The sequence below is a fragment of the Gorilla gorilla genome, chromosome 22 (assembly GCF_029281585.2).
Source record: "Gorilla gorilla gorilla isolate KB3781 chromosome 22, NHGRI_mGorGor1-v2.1_pri, whole genome shotgun sequence".
Lineage (NCBI taxonomy): Eukaryota > Metazoa > Chordata > Mammalia > Primates > Hominidae > Gorilla > Gorilla gorilla.
In genome coordinates, this window is record NC_073246.2 from 5,625,866 (window position 1) to 5,648,217 (window position 22,352).

Here is a 22,352-nt window from a genome sequence, read left to right on the forward strand (position 1 = left end):
ACCACACCCAGGTAATTTTTTTGTATTATTAGTAGAAATGCGGTTTCTTCATGTTGGCCATGCTCGCCTTGAACTCCTGGCCTCAAGTGATCCACCGGCCTCAGCCTCCCAAAGTGCTGGGATTACAGGTGTGAGACACCGCACCTGATGAATATTCCCTCTTTTTGACTTTTGACTACTATGCACCTCAGAGAAGACCTTTTTGGGTTGAATCTATTTGAGAACCTTTGAGCTTCCTAGATTTTGGCCATATCTCTCCCACGTCTGTTTTTAAAGCTCTTTATTGTTTTTTTTTTTTTTTTTTTTTGAGACAGGGTATCACTCTGCCACCCAGGCTGGAGTGCAGTCGCACAATCTTGGCTCACTGCAACCTCCACCTCCTGGATTCAAGCAATTCTTGTGTCTCAGCCTCCCAAGTAGCTTGGATGGCAGGCATGCACCACCAAACCCAACTAATTTTTGTATTTTTTAGAGACAGGATTTCGCCATGTTAATCAGGCTTGTCTTGAACTGCTGGCCTCAAGTGATCCACTGCCTTGGCCTCCCAAAGTGCTGGGATAACAGGTGTGAACCACTTCACCTGGACTCTTGATTGTATTTTTATTTTATTCCTTAAATTCTTCAGCTCCACAATCTCTGTCTGGTTTTTAATGATATGTATATCCTTGTTGAATTTCTCATAAGATCATAAATTGTTTTTCTAATTTCATTGATTTGTCTATCTGTATTCTCTGTATCTCATAGTTTCCTTAAGATCATTATTTTGAATTCCTTCTTAGCCATTTGATATACTCTTTAAATTTAGGGTCTGTTAATGGGGAATTATGGTGTTTCTTTGGAGGTGTAATGTTTCCTTGCTTTTCACGTTTCTTGTGGCCCTAAACTGATTTTTGCACATCTGGGGGAACAGTTGCCTCTTCCAATATCAGGGAGTTTTCACAGAGAAATACTTTTTCCAATAGTTGTCTCCTATAGTGTTCATTGAGTAGGGTGCTTTGACTTTGGATCTGGGTGGGTGCAGTAATATAGTCTTCAGGTGACTTTTTTGGCTGTAATCAGCATTCAGTGGTGTCTGTGAGTGCCTCAGTGGCCTGATGGTGAGTGTTTGTGGAGACAGTGGTATGGCTTTTCTTGGTGTGAGAGCCATCATTCAGATTAGTTCTCAGGCCTTAGGCATATGCATGCTAGCTGCAGTGGCTTTGCTAGTTGTGGGGTACTGCCAACAGCAGGGCAGGCACCAGTCAGGCCAGTCCTCAGTGCCTTAGAAGTGCATGCGGCAAATGGGGGCTCTGCTGGTGAAGGGGGTGGGGCTGTTGGCAGCAGTGGGTGCCAGATGGGATGGGCCTTGGGCCTTGGGAGGTGCATTTAGCATGCAGTGGCTCTGTCAGTCGAGGGTAGCCAAGTCATTTTAGACTAGCCAGTCCTCAGATGACCCAGTAGCTGCCCACAGATACATGAATGAGCTTAGTTGAGACAGGAAATCCTTTCTGCAAGCACCTAAATTGGACAGTTAAGCCCATACCAAATTCACAAACCACAGTATCATGAGCCAAATAAATAGTTGCTGTTATAAGCCAGTAAGTTTTGGGGTGGTTTGTGACCACTGACACAGTTGTAACTGGTATCAATCCATTATGATTTTTTTCCTTGAAAGAGTACATTTTTAAAAGAATACTGCCATATCTGGGTCAGTATTAAACTTATGACTACACAGTCTACATTCACCAAGAAATGAGTATTTGTCAGATAAAGACCCTTACCTCGATTGGATTTCTATAGAAAGACTGCCTTCCAGAAGATGGAAATGACATAGCAATAATACACTCTAAAAGTCAAAATCATCACTATTACAAACATTATTATAGATTTCATATAACATACAAAAAAATTAACTTATACATGATCAGACTCCATTTTCACAGAAAAAAACCTTTTAAGATTGAGGTTGACAGAAAAGAGCTAATACTCAGGATAATCATATAACAAATTATACAACACAATGACCATTAAACTGCCATGGAGTTCTTAAGTCTCCACTAGTTCTAACTGTATGCCATGTATTTATGATGGCCTCAGTCTGAAGTTCCCCCTGTTCTTCGAATTTATTTCTTATCTTAAATACCACAGAAAATCCAAGATTTCTGGGCACCAGTGATGGTGGGAACTTCCAAGGTGCTTTGCAGCCCTCTGACTCAGAAAACCTGAGATCTACAAAGCACTGACCTCATTCTCTGGGATTCTAGGGTAAGAAGAGGTCTCTGTGGGATCCTTGGGACTCAGAAATAACTACTAGAGGTTAATAAATTGAAACTCAAACGGAGTCAGCTGAAAATCCGTTCAAGTTCCTATGCTGCAACTGAGTAGTCCTGAATTGAGAAGACATGCAGATCTTCCATTGCCAGGGCTAAACCACAAATATGTCACACTATCACAGTAGCATATATCCTCATGAATAAAGAATATTTTGAATGAATGTGTCTTAGATGAGGCAAAAAAAATACAATTACAAGAAAAAGTGAAGTAATACAAGTAAATCAACGGTTAAGTGTCACAAACCTGTAACGTAAGTGAGGTCTAGGTCAAATCCATCCCTTGTGTATCGCCTTTTGTTTTCTGAAACCTGACAGTTTAAAATCATCATTAGTTTGTGAAACACTCATCAACATAAAAATAAAAAACATTATATAGTATAGATATCAACCCTTGTCAATGGGTCCCAAAACACAAAATATTTTTGCGAATCATAAGCATGTTTTGCCCACTTACCCGCCTTCTTAACAGCTTTTCAAGTTGTCTTTTTTGATGAAACAGATGAAAAATTCTTAACAGAATAATAAGTCGTAGAAGTCGAAGTAAATGTGTCCATCTAAGAATAAATTTAAAAGATCCATTTTTGCTTCAGAAACAGAATTTTATCAATATAAACTATGTCTAGAGCAGCAGTTGTTAACCAGAGGCAATTTTCCCTCCTCTCCCCAATTACCTACCTGGGGGATATTTGGCAATGTCTGGAGGCATTTAGGTTTTCACCACTGGCGTGCGTGCGTGTGTGTGTCTGTGTGTTACTTACATCTAGTGAATAGAGGCCAGGAATTTTGCTAAACACCCTACAATTAATATAACTGCTCACCACCGTCTTATGACAATGATCTGGCCCAAAATGTCAGTAATGCTGAGGCTGAGAAATTCTGGTCTAGAGAAATAGTGATACAATAGACTCTTAGCATCTGTAAATTTAATTTTGGGATTTAAGACTAGCATTTTCAATTTTTCCACATCAAAACAAATCGATTATTCTTGTTCATCTTTGTTATTCCCATGAGTAACAGATGTTCACTACAGCTGCTACTACACATCAGGGAGGCAACAGATTGAGATACTTCTGAAGTGTGCTAGCTGGAATCTCCCCTACCATCAGAACCACCAAAGCAGAGAACTGATGGTCTGGACTGGTGCTTCTCTGATTTGGGCACACATCAATAAGAGCCACCTGGAAAAGCTTGTTAAGCTGCAGATTGCTGGGTCCCAGAGATACTGATTCAGTAGGTCCAGGGTGGGGTCTAAGGTATTTTTCTTCTTATATTTCTAGCAAGCTGTCAAGTGATGCTGACGTTTCTAGTCAGAGGACCACATTGGCTGAGGTTATTTTCAAATAACTCCAAAAGCCTATCACTTAACATGCTTTTAGTTAGGGCCTGAGCTGTAGTCCAGGGAAGCTAGGGTACAAAAACAAACCAGCTATTTGACCCATGAACAAGCTTAGGAAGCCACCATCTACATCCCAGTATACATTTGCTCTTTCATTTTCCTCATTGTCACAGTAAAAAAAGAGTCACCAGGGCTTCATATACTCTTTAGTTTCCCAATCCCTAACACTTCTAACTTTGCCTAAGCTTTCTTTGTTTCTACCACAACTATACTGCAAAACTCTACTATTGTGTTGCCACGTGTCATCTCCTAGTTTCTGTTCTGTTTGCTATTTTTTAGAAACTCATGATTGAAGTCACTCTAATTTTGCGTATGCTCAAATAAATTCCCTCTTGGCTGTAGGAAAAATCCAGACAGAACATTATGTGTAAGGGATTTGTAGTTGAAGCGCAGAGGGGAATTGTTTTCAATATAAATTTTTTTGATATAGCAGATATTAAACTGATAATAATATTATACTTGATCTTAGCCAAAAGGCCAAAAAATGATACAAATGGGAATTTGACGAGAACTTCAAAATGTAGAGAAGTTAAAGTTAGTACAAGAGTAAAAATCCTTCTTTGGGGTACTGCATCTTCTTTATTCCATTAATGGTACTTAGCCTGTATACTCTTCACTGGTCCCTAAATATCACAATCTTTTAGTTTCAAAGTATGTGGGAATTTACCTAAACATTTCATTTTAAAGCAATGTATTTGGTATAGAATGAGAACATTTGAAGTTGAAAAGATTATATAGAATAAAAGGCACAGAAAATGCTAAAATTAATGAAAAACTTTAAGAGAGGTAAGTCTTATGTTTCATACCTGGGAATATTCCTAAGCAACTTAATGTCAAAAAAAATGTAAACGACATCAACCAGCAGAAGAATCACAATAATGGCAGTATCTAAAATGTTAAATAAGTCAGAAAAACACTGCTGTCTCCTGTAATATAAAACAAAAAAATAAGTTCATTCCCCCCTGCAAGAAGAGATAGGAATATTTAAAGACCACAAACTATTGACTCATCCCCATTAAGAATTCTACTATCAAGAATTATTTAAAATGTATTTTCTTTTTTTTTTTTTATTATACTTTGTTTTAGGGTACATGTGCACATTGTGCAGGTTAGTTACATATGTATACATGTGCCATGCTGGTGCGCTGCACCCACTAACTCGTCATCTAGCATTAGGTATATCTCCCAGTGCTATCCCTCCCCCCTCCCCCCACCCCACAACAGTCCCCAGAGTGTGATATTCCCCTTCCTGTGTCCATGTGATCTCATTGTTCAATTCCCACCTATGAGTGAGAATATGCGGTGTTTGGTTTTTTGTTCTTGCGATAGTTTACTGAGAATGATGGTTTCCAATTTCATCCATGTCCCTACAAAGGATATGAACTCATCATTTTTTATGGCTGCATAGTATTCCATGGTGTATATGTGCCACATTTTCTTAATCCAGTCTATCAATGTTGGACATTTGGGTTGGTTCCAAGTCTTTGCTATTGTGAATAATGCCGCAATAAACATACGTGTGCATGTGTCTTTATAGCAGCATGATTTATAGTCCTTTGGGTATATACCCTGTAATGGGATGGCTGGGTCAAATGGTATTTCTAGTTCTAGATCCCTGAGGAATCGCCACACTGACTTCCACAATGGTTGAACTAAAATGTATTTTCTAGAGTAGACTAAGGGAAAAATATAACATTCATGGGAAGTTTTCAAACAATAAAATTATATTCATCATTTGACACTTATATGTGACTAAAACACCAACATGGCAATTCAAACATAATAAGAGATATAACTAAATGCGTAATAATCACCCTCATTGTGGACAATGGGGTATCTATCCCCTCAAGCATTTATCATTCATGTTACAAACAATCCAATTACACTCTTTCAGTCATTTAAAAATATACAATCAAGTTATTGTTGACTATGGTCAATCTGTTGTGCTATCAAATAGTAGGCGTTACTCATTCTATTTTTTTGTACCCATTAGCCATCCTCACCTCCCCACCCCCAAGCCCCTACTACCATTCCCAGCCTCTGATGACCATCCGTCTACTCTCTAGGTCTATGAGTTCAATTTTTTTTTTTTTTTTTTTTTTAGAGCCCCATAATAAGTGAGAACATGTGATGTTTATCCTTCTGTGCCTGGCTTATTTCACTTAACAAACATAGTGATCTCCAGTTCCATCCATGTTGTTCCAAATAACAGGATCTCTTTTTTTTTTTTTTTTTTTTTTTGAGATGGAGTTTCACTCTTGTTGCCCAGGCTGGAGTGCAATGGCGTGATTTCGGCTCACTGCAACCTCCACCTCCTGGGTTCAAGCGATTCTCCTGCCTCAGCCTCACGAGTAGCTGGGATTACAGGCGCCCGGCACCACACCCAGCTAATTTTTGTATTTTTAGTAGAGATGGGGTTTCTCCATGTTAGTCAGGTTGGTCTCGAACTCCCGACTTCAGGTGATCTGCCCACCTCAGCCTCCCAAAGTGCTGGGATTAGAGGCATGAGGCAGTGCACTTGGCCAGGATCTTATTGTTTTTTATGGCTAAATAATACTCTCTTGTGTATATGTACTATATTTTCTTTACCCCTTCATCTGTTGATGGGCACTTAGGTTGCTTCCAAATCTTAGCCATTATGAACAGTGCTGCAACAAACAGGGAATGCAGATATCTCTTCTATATACTGATTTCCTTTTTTGTGGGTATCTACCCAGCAGTGGGATTGCTGGATCATATGGTAGTTCTATTTTTAGTTTTTTGAGTAACCTCCAAACTGTTCTCCAATTGGTTCCACTAATTTACATTTCCATGAACAGTGTATGAGGGTTCTCTTATCTTCACATCTTTGTCAGGATTTGTTATTGCCTGACTTTTGGATGTAAACCACTTTAGCTGGGGTGAGATGATATCTCATGGTAGTTTTCTACACTGAGAATTTCTCTAATGATCAATCATGTCAAGCATCTCTTGGTATGCCTGTTTACCATCTGTATGTTTTGAGAAATGCCTATTCAAATCTTATCCTCATTTAAAAAATTAGATTATTAGATTTTTTCCTAGAGAGTTGTTTGAGCTCCTTACATATTCTGGTTATTAATCCCTTTTCAGGTGGGTAGTTTGCAAGTATTTTCTCCCATTCTGTGGGCTGTCTCTTCACTTTGCTAATTGTTTCCTCTGCTATGAAGCAGTTTTTTAACTTGATGTGATCCCATTTGCCCATTTTTGCTTTGGTTGCCTGTGCTTGTCAGGTATAGCCCAAGTAATTTTTGCTCAGACCAACGTCCTGGAGATTCTTCCCAATGTTCTCTTGTAGTATAGTAGTTTCATTGAGGTCTTAGATTTACGTCTTTAATTCATGTTGATTTGATTTTTGTATATGGTGAGAGGTAGGGGTCTAGGTGCATTCTTCTGTATGTGTATATCCAGTTTTCCCAGAACCATTTGTTGAAGAGATGTCTTTTGTTCAATGTATGTTCTTGGCACATTTATGAAAAATGAGTTCACTGTAAGTGTGTGTGGATTTGTTTCTGGGTTCTCTATTCTATTCCAGTGGTCTGTGTGTCTGTTTTTATGCCAGTGCCATGGTGTTTTCATTATATAGTTCTGTAGTATAATTTGAAGTCAGGTAATGTGATTCCTCCAGCTTTGTTCTTTTGCTTAGAATAGCTTTGGCTATTCTGGGTCTTTTGTGGCTCCATATAAATTTTAAGATTGTTTCTTCTATTTCTGTGAAGAATGTCATTCATATTTTGACAGGGAGTGCATTGAATCTGTAAACTGCTTTGGATAGTATGGACATTTTAACAATATTGATTCTTCCAATCCATGAATATGGAATCTCTTTCCATTTTTTGGTGTCCTCTTCAATTTCTTTCATCAGTGTTTTATCATTTTCATTATAAAGATCTTACACTTCTTTGGTTAGGTTAATTTCTAGGTATTTAATTTTATTTGTGGCTATTGTATATAGGACCACTTTTTAAATGTCCTTTCCAAATGGTTCACTGTTGACATATAGAAATGCTACTGATTTTTGTATATTGATTTTGTATCCTGCAACTTTACTGAATTTATCAATTCTAATAGTTTTTTTGGTGGAGTCTTTAATATTTTCCAAATAAAATGTATCATCTGCAAACATAAGGATAATTTTACTTCTTCCATCCCAATTTGGATTTCTTTTTTTATTCCCTTTCTTTCTCTTCTATAATGGCTCTAGCTAGGACTTCCGGTACTATGTTGAACAACGGTGGTAAAAGTGGGCATCCTCACTGTGTTCTAGATCGCAGAGAAAAGCTTTTCATTTTTTCCCCATTCAGTACAGTAATGACTGTGGGTCTGTCATATACGGTTTTTATTAAGTTGAGGTATGTTACTTCTATACCCAGTTTTTTTAGGGTGTTTACCATGAAGGGATGTTGAATTTTATCAAATGTTTTTTCAGCATCAACTGAAATGATCTTATGGTTTTTATCCTTTACTGTGTGGATATAATGTATCGCATTGATTGATTTACAAATGTTGAACCATCCTTGCATCCCAGAGACACATCCCACTTGTCATGATGAATGATCTTTCCCATATATTGTTGAATTCAGTTTTCTAGTATCTTGTTGAGGATTTTCGCATCAATATTTATCAGATATATTAGCATGTTTTTGGTTTTGGTTTTGGTTTTTGGGTTTTTTGTTTTTATTTTTATTCTTTTTGAGACTGAATCTCACTCGGTCACCCAGGCTAGAGTGCAGTGGTGTGATCTCAGCTCACTGCAACCTCTGCCTCCCAGGTTCAAGTGATTCTCTGGCCTCGGCCTCATGAGTAGCTGAAATTACAGGTGCCCGGCACCACACCCAGCTAATTTTTGTATTTTTAGTAGAGACGGGGTTTCACCATATTAGCCAGGCTTGTCTTGAACTCCTGACCTCCAGTAAACCACCCGCCTCTGCCTCCCAAAGTGCTGGGATTATGGGAGTGAGCCACCACTTCCAGCCTACATGTGTCTTTATGGGAGAAGAGTGTTTCCTGTAGGCAACAGAGCAATGGGTTTTTTTATTTTATTTATTTTTGAGCTGGAGTCTTGCTCTGTCACCAGACTGGAGTGCAGTGGCACCATCTCGGCTCACTGCAACCTCTGCCTCCCGGGTTCAAGTGATTCTCCTGCCTCAGCCTCCTGAGTAGCTGGGACTACAGGTGCGCACCACCACACCCTGCTAATTTTTGTATTTTTAGTAGAGACAGGGTTTCACCATGTTTGCCAGGATGGTCTGTAGCTCTTGACCTCATGATCTGCCTGCCTTGGCCTCCCAAACTGCTGGGATTACAGGCGTGAGCCACCACACCTGGATGGGTCTTGTTCTTTCATCCATTCATCCACTCTATCTTTTGATTGAAAAGTTTAGTCCACTGACATTCAATGTTATTATTGATAAGTAAGGACTTACTCCTGCCATTTTGTTATTTGTTTTCTGGTTGTTTTGGGGTCTTCTCTTCCTTCTTTCCTTCCTGTCTTTCATTAGTGAAGGTAATTTTCTCTGGTGATATGATTTGGTTTCTTGTTTTTTATTTTTCCTGTATCCATTGTTATATTTTTTGGTTTGAGGTTACCATGAGGCTTGTAAATACTATCTTATAATCCATTATTTTAATCTTATAAGTTTTCATAAACAAGTAAAAAGAAAACTAATAAAAACTCTACAACTTAGTCTCCCTATTTTTTAACTTTTTGTTATTTCTATTTATATCTTATACCATCTATGTCTTGAAAAGTTGTAGTTAATATTTTTGATTGGCTCATAGTTTAGTCTCTCTACTTAGAGTAAGAGTAGTTTATACATCATAGTTACAGTGTTATAACATTCTGCATTTTTCTGTATACCTACTATTACCAGTGAGTTTTATACCTTCAGGTTGTTACTTATTGCTCACTAATGTCCTTATCTTTCTGATTGAAATACTCCCTTTAGCATTTCTTCTAGGACAGGTCTGGTGTTGACAAAATCCCTCAGCTTTTGTGTGGAAAAGTCTTTATTTCCCCTTCACTTTGAAGGATATTTTCACTGGATACACTGTTCTAGGGTAAATGTTTTTTTCCTTCAGCACTTTCAATATGTCATGCCACTCTCTCCTGGCCTGAAACGTTTCTACTAAAGAGTCTGCTGCCAGATATATTGTAGCGCCATTGTATATTATTGGTTTCTTTTCTCTTGCTGCTTTTAAGATCCTCTTTTTATCCTTGATCTTTGGGACTGTGATTATTAAATGCCTTGAGGTAGTCTTCTTTGAGTTACATCTGCTTGGTGTTTTATAACTTTCTTGTACTTGGATATTGATATCTTTCTGTAGGTTTGGGACGTTCTGTTACCATCCCTTTGAATAAAATTTCTACACTCCCCACCTCCTCTTTAAGGCCAATACCACTTATATTTGTCCTTTTGAGGCTATTTTCTAGATCCTGTAGGCAGGCGTCATTGTTTTTTATTCTTTCCTTTGTCTCCTCTATGTATTTTGAAATAGCCTGTCTTCAAGCTCATTAATTCTTTCTTCTGGTTTATCAATTCTGCTATTAAAAGACTAATGCATTCTTCGGCATGCCAATTACAGTTTTTGGCTCCAGAATTTCTGCTTGATTCTTTTAAATTATTTCAATCTCTTTGTTAAACTTATCTAATAGAATTATGAATTCCTTCTCTGTGTTATCTTGAATTTCTTTGAGTTTCCTTCCTCAACACAGCTATTTTGATTTCTTTGTCTGAAAGGTCACATATCTCTGTTTCTACAGGATTGGCCCCTGGTGTCTTATTTAGTTCATTTGGTGAGGTCATGTTTTCCTGGATAGTGTTGATGCTAGCAGATATTCTTTGGTGTCTGGGCATTGAAGAGTTAGGTATTGATTGTAGTTTTCACTGTATTGATTGTAGTTTTCACTGTCAGGGCTTGTTTGTACCCATCTTTCTTGGGAAGGCTTTCCAGATATTTGAAAGAACTTGGATACTGTGATCTAATCTCTATCTGCTTTAGGGGGCACCCCAAGCCTCCTAAACTCTGGTTCTTGCAGACTCATAGTGGTACTGCCTTAATGGTCTTGGACAAGATCCAGGATAATTCTCTGCATTACCAAAAAGAGACTCTTGTTTTCTTCCCTTACTTTCTCCCAAACAAACAGAGTCTCTCTCTCTGTTCTGAGGCACCTAAAGCTTGGGGTTGAGTGACATAAGCACATCTGTGGCCACCACTACTGTGACTGCATTGGGTCAGACCTGAGGCCAGCACAGCACGGGGTCTTGCCCAAGACCTGCTGTAACCACTCCTTAGCTATTGCAGGAGTTTACTGAAGGCCCTGGGGCTCTACAGTCATCACATGGTAAAAACAGCCAGGCGTGTGTCCTTGCCTTCAGGATGGCAAGTTCTCCTAGCCTCCAGGTGGATCCACAGGTGCTGTCTGGGAATCAGGGCCTAGATCAAAAACTGTAAAAGTCTACCTAGTGTTTTATTGTGCTATGGCTGAGCACAATATGCACAAGATGCAGTCCCTCCCACTCTTTCCACCCCTGTCCAAAGGCAGAGGAACATCAATCCATGGCCACCTCAAACACAGGACATGGGGGGGTACTGCCAGACTACCACCAATGTTCTCATAAGGCCCAAAGGCTCTTAAGTCAGTTTGTAGTGAATGCTCCTGTTAATTATTTTAAAATGTTTTTTTTTTTTTTTGAGATGTAGTCACCCTGTCACCCAGGCTAGAGTGCAATGGCATGATCTCAGCTCAGTGCAACTTCTGCCTCCCAGGTTCAAACGATTCTCCTGCCTCAGCCTCCCAAGCAGCTGGGATTACAGGCAACCACCACCACATCCAGCTAATTTTTGTACTTTTAGTAGAGACGGGGTTTCACCATGTTGGCCAGGATTGTCTCGAACTCCTGACCTTGGGATCCTCCCACCTCAGCCTCCGAAAGTGCTTTTTATAAAACTACAAAGTAGCTTAATGCATTATAAAAATAATCAAACTTACCCTTCTACAAATACTCGAAAAAGAACATCCATGAGAGAAAATAAGGCAATAGCTAGAGAAATAGAACGATACTCCAAAGGAATATAAAGTTTGCTGTCAGTGAAAATTAGGTCAGCAAGGATGAGAGTGACATCCAGTAAGACCAGGAAAACTCCAAATAGTCTAAAATAAACAAATAAATAAATAAATAAATGCAAAGATAAAGGGGCATTTGTCCCTGTAGCTATACTATATTTAAGCCACTGATCAGGTACCAAAATGTTATTATTTAGTATTAAGCTGCCCAGTGGCAGGAAAAACTGTAATGCCTTAGAATCTCAGAAAAATCACTGTTTTCACCCAATAGAAGCAGTTCTTAATAAACAAAATTCTCACCAAACCACTTCACAAGATATTACTGTGACCTTTTACAGTAAACACACCAGGCCAACACCTCAAGAGAGAAAAGTAAAACTGAATTAAAATCACCTGTCTGTTTACAAACTCTTCTTAAAATTTGCGAATTTCATAAGAAGTTTATACCAATTTCTCATAAAAAATAAACCCTCATTAATCTGGATAATTCTAAAGAATTTATTAATAAAAACCAAATGAAAGCATGAGTAACATAAGCTCTTAAAAGACCAAGATTTTTCATCAGTGACATTTTCAACAAGCACATGATTTCATATTTATGGGTGCTTCTAGCAGAGTGATGGGCACATGAGTTTTGAACTCTAAAGTACCTCCTGCCACTTGCTGTTACATATTCTAAATACATTCTCCATAAATTGATTAGACTATTTGCCTAGTCTATGAAGGTGAATTCGTCTTTGAAGTACTTTTTAAAAACTTGCAGCTCAAATTCAAATATTATTAATTCAAAAGGAAACAATTATATTGCATAAATCTATATCATAGTATGAAATCTTACTCTTATGTAGAGAAGAGTCTAAGTAAATTGTTTCCAGACTTAAAGAGTAATTCCTGATGTATAAGGTACTAACAAAACACTTTACTAATAATTATAGAATTTTAACATTTGATTTTCATTAATGTTACTTTTGCAGATGGAAGAAAAACAATATTAATATATTACTATTAATCTTAGGCAAAAGCCATTTATTTGCAATTCTTAATGTCCAGCTTAAACCAAAATTCCATGATAAATTAGATTACATTAGATGGGGCACACGGCTACTTAGCAACTGATGGACAGTGGAAATGCTTTTTTGTTATTTTATTTCAGTGTTTCTCATTGAAGTATTAAGTCTCATATATATATATGTATGTATAGATATATATGAGACATATATTTTCTTTCTTTTCTTTTTTTTTTTTTTTTTTACATGGAGTCTTGCTGTGTCGCCAAGGCTGCGGTGCAATGGTGCAATTTCAGCTCATTGCAACCTATGCCTCCTCGGTTCAAGCGATTCTTCTGCCTCAGCCTCCTGAGTAGCTGGGATTATAGGCACCCACCATTATGCTTGGCTAACTTTTGTATTTTTAGTAGAGATGGGGTTTCACCATGTTAGCCAGGCTGGTCTTGAACTCCTGACTTCATGGGATCCGCCTGCCTCGGCCTCCCAGAGTGCTGGGATTACAGGCGTGAGCCACCGTGCCCAGCCAAGTCTCAGATATATTTAATACATGGTGTTTTCTATGTCTCACATACCCAAATGCAAAGGATGATACAATTGAATGCACAATTTTCTTAATCTTGCTGCTGCAAAAAGAAGTAAAAATAAAATTAATCAGATTTCTTCTAACATATATTGTAAATTTAACCAAAAAACAAAGGGCCTTATAAATATAATTTCAAAAGAAAATTATTCAGAAGTTGTATAACAAAATGCTTTTTACTAATAGCTAAAATTTTATTCTTCCTGCTCCATGATCATTTTACTTGTTTACTATGCTATCCAGAATATATGCAAATAAGACAGTAAACTTTGGATGTTTAGTAACATTTCCATTGCATGCAAAGCTCCAACCCCAACTTTATGGCAATACTAAACTTAAACTTGTGGTCATCATCTCAAGGAGTATAGCATGAAGACAGAAAAGGGTGGTAGAAGAGAACTGTATTTTAATGCCAGCCTGGGCAAATCATCAAACTTTGGCCAGATCTCAGTTTCCACTGCAATAAAATAAGGTGTTTCAGGAATGAGCATAGGGAGTAAATGGTGCTCTTGTCATCTCCTCAAACTAGACACCTAGTGAACAGATACACATTAGCAAGAGTCGCATATGAGGTTGCAAACGAACTTCAGAGGTAAGACATTTTAGTAAGATATACTTCAAAGGAGAAACACCCGAAAGACTGGGCTCCTTCCATTAATCAAAGGAAGGAGAACCTGTTTGATGGAGCCTCCAATAATGCCTCATTTTACCTTATGGCTGGAGACAAGGTAGCTCATGAGGAACAATTTTTTTTGTCCTACTGAAGCCTCCTGTGTTGGAGGCTCTTCAGGAGGAGAAGCCTCCAACACAGGAAGCTTCAGTAGGAGAAGACTTCAGGAAGTCTCTGTCATACTGAAGCCTCCAACACAGGACTCAAATTCCACTCCAAGAGCCATGAATCCTAAGACAATGCTCACAGCCTGTGCCTAAGACGGGAGAACAAAGAGGGCAGATACTGAGCAGAACTGGGGCACTGACAATTGGCCTTTGACATGAACAGACATTTCTCAAAAGAAGACATGCATGTGGCCAACAAACATATGAAGAAAAGCTCAATATCACAGATTAGAGAAATGCAAATCAAAACCACAATGAGATACCATTTCACACCAGTCAGAATGGCTATTACTAAAAAGTCAAAAAATAACAGATGCGGGCAAGGTTGCAGAGAAAAAGGAACACATATACATTGTTGGTGGGAGTGTAAATTAGTTCAATCACTGTAAAAAGCACTATGGCAATACCTTGAAGAGCTAAAAGCAGAACTATTTGACTGAGCAATCCCAATACTGAGTAGATACCCAGAGGAATATAAATCATTCTACTATAAAGATACATGCATATGAATGTTCACTGCAGCACTATTTACAATAGCAAAGACATGGAATCAACCTAGGTACCCATCAATGACAGATTGGATAAAGAAAATGTGGTACATATATACCATGGAACACTATGCAGCCATAAAAAAGAATGAGATCATGTATTTTGTGGGAACATCGATGGAGCTGGAGGCTCTTATCCTTAGCAAACTAGTGCAGAAACAGAAAACCAAATACTGAATGTTCTCACCTATCAGTGGTAGCTAAATCATAAGGACTTATGAACACAAAGAAGGAAATAGACACTGTGGTCTACTTAAGTGGGGAGGGCAGGAGGAGAGAGAGGAGCAGAAAAGATAACTATTTGGGTACTGAGCTTAATACCTGGATGATGAAATAATATGTAAAAAATAAAAAAAAAACCTCCCTGACACAAGTTTACCTATGTAGCAAACCTCACGTGTACCTCCAAACCTAAAATAAAAGTTAAAAAAAAAAAAACATTGGCCTTTGATGAATGATGTTAGGTTAACCTGAGATAAAGGAAATCCCCAATCCTTCTAATCTTCCCCTCTCCACCTGGACCCACCACCTCCACCCAGGCTTGGAGAGTTAAGGCTGATGTAGATGGAGGATCAATTGGCCAAAAGAGGTGAATTCTCTCCTCAAGTTGCCATTCCCTTACTACAAGAACCTCTGATCCCACACAGTCTACTAGATCTCTGGGGATCAAGGAAATGTCATAAATCTGAACTCACTTGACAATGTCACCATACAGAACCAAGTCTGACAGATTACGAAGGCACGAAGAAGTGGCTTGGGTGGCTTTAGCCCCTTAATCTGTTTCAGTGTACCCTGAAACTATACCAAGTAAATACACAATTGAGACTTTTTTGCTTAAAAAAAGAGTACTATGTAAATGAAGCTTCAAGCAGTTATGTGCAGAGTTTGCAGGGAAATAACTATGACTCAGTAAATCCATATCCAGGAAAAGTACTGTTCACACTCGGGAGCAACAGACAGACACTCCAACATGAAGCAACACGAAGCATAGCCTCCATGTACCTTTCCTAAAAACAATTACTCAAAGTGCTTGAGTCAGCTGAGCAATGAATCAAAATGAAGAACAAAAATGTAGCAGGTGACCAAAAGCAATGGCAACAAAAGCCAAAATTGACAAACAGGATCTAATTAAACTAAAGAGCTTCTGCACAGCAAAAGAAACTACCATCAGAGTGAACAGGCAACCTACGGAATGGGAGAAAATTTTTGGAATCTACTCATCTGACAAAGGGCTAATATCCAGAATCTACAAAGAACTCAAACAAATTTACAAGAAAAAAATCAAACAACCCCATCAAAAAGTGGGCAAAGGATATGAACAGACACTTCTCAAAAGAAGACATTTATGCAGCCAGCCAACAGACGCATGAAAAAATGCTCATCATCACTGGCCATCAGAGAAATGCAAATCAAAACCACAATGACATACCATCTCACACCAGTTAGAATGGTGATTATTAAAAAGTCAAGAAACAACAGGTGCTGGAGAGGATGTGGAGAAACTGAACACCTTTACACTGTTGGTGGGACTGTAAACTAGTTCAACCATTGTGGAAGACAGTGTGGCGATTCCTCAAGAATCTAAAACTAGAAATACCATTTGACCCAGCCATCCCATTACTGGGTATATACCCAAAGGATTATAAATCATGCTGCTATAAAGACACATGCACACGTATGTTTATTGCGACACTATTCACAATAGCAAAGACTTGGAACCAACCAAAATGTCCAACAATGATAGACTGGATTAAGAAAATGTGGCACATATACACCATGGAATACTAAGCAGCCATAAAAAGGGATGAGTTCATGTCCTTTGTAGGGACATGGATGAAGCTGGAAACCATCATTCTCAGCAAACTATCGCAAGGTCAGAAAACCAAACACTGCATGTTCTCACTCATAGGTGGGAATTGAACAATGAGAACCCTTGGACACAGGAAGGGGAACATCACACACCAGGGCCTGTCATGGGGTGGGGGGATGGGGGAGGGATAGCATTAGGAGATACACCTAATATAAATGATGAATTAATGGGTACAGCACACCAACATGGCACATGCATGAATATGTAACAAACCTGCACATCGTGCACATGTACCCTAGAACTTACAGTATAATAATAAAAAAAAGTAGCCGGTGAAAATGTAAATAAATGATTCTAAAAGTAAAGATAAATGATATAAAATCATGAATAATAGTATTGATTTGAATTTTTAGGCATTCTTACACTAGGATTCAAGGTGTGGAAGAAGATAGAAGTAAAGGCAGGTTGCATTTCTTATCTTTCACAAGTACAAGTCCAGTTTTATTCTCGATATTGATGGAAAGAATGGTATAATTATGTTTTCTAAACATTTAAATATAAACATTGATAGACTAGAAATGGGCTTCTGACTTGCATATCAACAAAAAATGCAAGGGATAAAAACAAATCAATTAATAGCAAAACATAGACAAATTTACAAAGAAAATATCAAAGTATTTTTAATAAAGAAAAAGATGATAAATAAAACCAAACGTACCAGAAATCATAAATACAAACATATTACTCTCATATTGCATATTGAGAAATACTCTCAGGTAACTTTGAAATTAAAGGCATTACATGCTATACACAAGAGACAAAAACTAAATTTAAATGACAATTCAAAAATAAAGAGATAGAGGCCAGGCGCGGTGGCTCACGCCTGTAATCCCAGCACTTTGGGTGGCCAAGGTGGGTGGATCATGAGGTCAAGAGATCGAGACCATCCTGGCCAACATGGTGAAACTCCATCTCTACTAAAAATACAAAAAATTAGCTGGGCGTGGTGGTGCATGCCTGTAGTCCCAGCTACTCGGGAGGCTGAGGCAGGAGAATCGCTTGAACCTGGGAAGCGGAGGTTGCAGTGAGCTGAGTGGAGCCACTGCACTCCAGCCTGGTGACAGAGCAAGACTCCGGCTCAAAAAAAAAAAAAAAGAGAGAAAAAAAGATATGAGATACTAAACCTTAATACACTGAAAGTTCCAATAATATCAAAGTTGAATTAAAAGCACAAATATTAACTATGAACATGACTCATTTTTTATCAATAGAAGGTGGAAGCTACATGACACTAACAAGACCGTGTTTAATGAAATGGGATTTGTATTGAAGGCAGGTGCTATCTCCCCCACTGGACACATTTTTCTCTTGTGCAGACTCTGGGGGTAGGGAGGTGGCCATGATGCAAAGCACGAAAAACACTGTAGTGACTCTGGTCTTCCTGCTCACTCTAGATCACTAAAACAGGGTAAGGACAATACAGAGGGATGACATGTTCATGCTGAAAAAACTATGAGTCACTTATGAGAAAAGTAAATTTCTACACTTTATACCTTAAGACGAAGTAAATTCAGGGCAGATATTTTATTTAAATGAAGAAAATAAATTCAAAACAGAAAGTTTGGTGGATATATTTAAAATCTTGGGGTGAGAAGGACTTTCTGAGAATAACATTAAAGGCAAAATCTCAAAGAAAAGTACAGATACATTTGATTACATGAGGATTAAATGCTTTTATGTAGTGAAAAGCAAGACAACCTGGGAGAAATTGCTTATATTACATAAAATAGAAAAAGGATCAATAGATTTAACTTTTCAGTCCAAAGACAGAAAAGGATAAATGAAGGTGTGTCAAAGAACGTGCATTAGAACAAATATATTTACTAATATCAGAGAAATCAATGATGGCTAGTGTTAAGTGTGGGAGGGGAGAAATGTACACTTTGCATCTTGATGTTAAAGCACATATCAATATCAATAGCGTCACAATCATTCCCTTTGACACAGAATTTCCACTTCTGAGAATTTATAACAAGCAAATAACCAACAATATATGGAGATTTAGCCTCAAATATATTCATTTTTGTAAGTTAAAAACTGGTAAAAAACTGAATTGTTCAGCAATATCTGACTATTAAATGAATTATAGCACATCTACACCATGAAATATCACACAACTGTTACAAATAATGTTGTAAGTGCACATGAATATATATTAACAAAAAAATATAGCCATGATGTCATTAATAAGGTTATTTACAAAAGAATAAGTATGGTCTCATATTTGTAAACAAAAAAAGTGTATGCTTAAAGAACTTAGAAGTGCATGCATCAAAGTTTAAGAATGACTAAATGTGGGTAGATTTGTTGATTGTATTTTCAGATTTTCCTTAATGAACTCTTACGTTATTTTTAGCTTTTAGAATAAAACCTATTTACAGAACTACAGAGTTTTCAAAGTATTTTTGCATGTTATTTTCATTTTATTACTAATTTTTTAAATACCTTATCCAGTACATGGATTGCATAATAGCCAGTTTACATTTGAATAATCTGAAAGTTAAAGAGGGTTAGTGACTTGCTGAGTATCAGGTGAATGAATATATGATGCCAAAGCCAAGCACTGATTCCAGCTTTTACTATAAATCCAATATCATTCCCCTGTTATGAAACACCAGCATTTCTCACAGGGACTACTGCAAATTCCTCCTATATCTATGTAATGAGACTTTGTAATTTAAAAATAAAATAAAATGAAAACCTGCTTTATTTTGTTTGGAGTGGGGAAAGAAGGAAATGCTTGCCTTGCTTAATCGGTCTAATTTTGTTTCAGCCCTGGGCAGCTCCATTACAGAAAACGTATAGCTAATCTGCAGACACACAGTTTAATTCAGTGGCAAATTCAGGGTAATTTGAAGAACTATTTTTATTTGCCCTCTTTGTTTCCAATCTTTGTTTAGTCACCAACAGCTTACAACCATGGTGAGTTAACTTCCTCTATGGCAGTACTTCCTCTCCAGCATTGACACAAGCTGGTGAATGGTTATACAACTGGGCAAGAAAGAAGCAGAAGAAAAATCTCCTGAATATGTCTGCAGTTCAGACACAAGCCAGTTTAAGAATGTATTGTTTCATTACAGTGAGTACATGATAAAATGCCTTCAGGTCAGTGCAACAGGAAGTACTCTAGTGAGATTAGAAACAAATAAGAATAAAATCCCAATGAGCATAAAGAGGTCTTTAGTCAGCAAAATATGTTTGCTTTTGCTATCAATACTATTTACTCATAGGCAAAATGTACAAAATTGGGAATCACACCATATCCAGTAAAAATGAGAAACGTTCACTATTGATGAGTTAAGTAACATTCTGCATTCCTGTTTTTTTTTAAAAAAAACTTTTAATGGAATTAATTTCCTCTAAGAATACTTTTTACATTTTCAAGCTAGAAGAACATTTATTTCTGAATGGATGGAATTTTTTTTTCAAAATAATACTTGTCTAAGAATTCAACTGGAGTAAATACGGTGTACCCTCCCACCCATACATTTTGATATCTTTCCATAGTTTCCCTTTTTCCTTCTTGCCTCAGCGGAAGCCCTGTTTAACTAAAGGTAAGAGATCCATCAATGGCTCCCTCCCTTCAAACTTCAAACTGACTTACTCATATGAAGCAACATTTTCAGCATCTTCAACTTCAAACCTGGAAAGTCGTGCTAACACACTTTAGCCACCAAAAAATAAAAGCAAAAATATATCATTAGATATTTGCTACACAAAATAGTGATGAAAAATATATTTGAATAACAAGAATCCCATGAATCTAAAGGATATAGTAAACATGACTTAGCTCACTGGAAGACCTAATATTTAAGAAAGAAAATTACAATCATTAACCAGAAACTCTTTCCTCATGGATCCTCCCAACACTGAATTTTGCATATTTTTATCTTCTTTTCTCTCTCTGTCTCTTTCTATATATATGTATATAAAGATATATAAAAGAATATGTATATGGATATATAATATATAAATAATATGTGTATAGACATATCTCAAAGAGATTGTGGGTTTCATTCCAGACCACTGCAATAAAGCAAAAACTGCATTAAGCAACTCACACAAATGTTTTGGGTTCCCTGTGCATGTAAAAGTTATGTTTACCCTACACTGTAGCCTGTTAAGTTTGCAATGGCATTATGTTCAAAAAACTTATGTGTATACCTTAATTAAAAACTACTTTATTGGTTAAAAAATGCTAATGATCACCTTTTGCTGGTGGAGGGCATTGCCTCCATGTTCATGGCTGCTGACTGATCAGAGTGGTGGTTGCCAATGGTCGGAGTGGCTGAGACAATTTCTTAAAATAGGACAACAATGAAGTTTGCTGTAGCAAATGGCTCTTCCTTTCACAAGTGAGGATTAAGTGGTGAAGCCATCAGGTCCTGGACTTTGTTGAAAGCCTTTTTATTACTGATTTAATCTCATTACTTGTTTTTGGTCTGTTCAGGTTTTCTATTTCTTCTTGGTTTAGTCTTGGTAGGTCGTATGGGTCAAGGATTTTGTCCACCTCCTCTAGGTTTTCAAATTTATTGTAGAGTTGCTCATAATAGTCTCTAATAATTATTTTTATTTCTGTCATTATCTGTTATGCGGTCTCTTTTTTTGTTTCTGATTTTACTTATTTGGGTCTTCTCTTTTTCTTAATTAGTCTAGCTAATGGTTTGTTGATATTTTTTAAACCTTTTTGTTGTTAACCTTTTGTAATTTTTGCCTCAAATTTGTTTATTTCTGTTTGGTCTTCATTATTTATTTCCTTTTAATAATTTGGGGTTTGCTTTTTTCTTACTATTCTAGTTTCTTGAGGTAGAATTGTTCAGTGGTTTATTTGAAAGTTTTCTAGTTTTTTTGATCCAGGCATTTATTGCTAAAAATATACTTTTTTTTATACTTTAAGTTCTAGGGTACATGTGCACAATGTGCAGGTTTGTTACATATGTATACATGTGTCATGTTGCTGTGCTGCGCCCATTAACTCGTCATTTACATTAGGTATATCTCCTAATGCTATCCCTCCCCCCTCCGCCTACCCAACAACAGGCCCCAGTGTGTGATGTTCCCCTTCCTGTGTCAGAGTGTTCTCATTGTTCAATTCCCACCTATGAGTGAGAACATGTGATGTTTGGTGTTTTGTCCTTGCGACAGTTTGCTGAAAAAATGATGAGTTCATGTCCTTTGTAGGGACACGGATGAAGCTAAAAACATATTTCTTAATAACTGCTTTTGCTGCATCCCCTGTTTTGGTATACTGCGTTTCTAGTTACATTTGTTTCAAGGAATTCTTAAATTTCATTCTTAATTTCTTTCTTCACTCACTGTAACTCAAGGGCATGTTGTTTAATTTCCATATGTCTGTATAGTTTTGAATGTTCCTCTTGTTATGAATGTCTAGTTTTATTCCATTGTGGTAAGATACGATACCTGATAGAATTTCAATTTTTAAAAATTTGTTGAGACTTGTTTTGTAGCCTAACATACGGTCTATCTTGGATAATGTTTCATGTGCTGATGAAAACAATGTGTATTCTGGAGCTGTTAGGTGAGATGTTCTGTATATGTTTGTTATTTATGTCCATTTGGTCTATGGTGGAGTTTAAGTCTGATGTTTCTTTGTTGATTTTCTGTCTAGATGATTTGTCCAATGCTGAGAGTGGGATACGGAAGTGTCCAACTCTTATTGTAATGGGGTCTATCTCCCTCTTTAGATCTAGTAATA

General features: G+C 37.3%; 1 protein-coding gene and 1 pseudogene across 1 annotated transcript in view; both read right to left on the bottom strand.

The window, feature by feature from the left end:
- Positions 1-22,352, bottom strand: part of LOC129530571 (putative tyrosine-protein phosphatase TPTE) — a 30,610-nt gene that overhangs the window by 6,445 nt on the left and 1,813 nt on the right. Inside the window, exons 2-9 of the mRNA XM_063702796.1 lie at positions 20,846-20,936; positions 20,241-20,300; positions 13,374-13,424; positions 11,720-11,881; positions 4,515-4,634; positions 2,767-2,866; positions 2,557-2,620; positions 1,761-1,825 (exon numbers count right to left, since the gene is read on the bottom strand). Of these exons, the coding sequence (XP_063558866.1) occupies positions 1,761-1,825; positions 2,557-2,620; positions 2,767-2,866; positions 4,515-4,634; positions 11,720-11,881; positions 13,374-13,424; positions 20,241-20,300; positions 20,846-20,936 (713 nt within the window). The remainder of the gene's footprint in view (positions 1-1,760; positions 1,826-2,556; positions 2,621-2,766; positions 2,867-4,514; positions 4,635-11,719; positions 11,882-13,373; positions 13,425-20,240; positions 20,301-20,845; positions 20,937-22,352) is intronic.
- On the bottom strand, positions 4,086-4,197 carry LOC129530572 (uncharacterized; annotated as a pseudogene).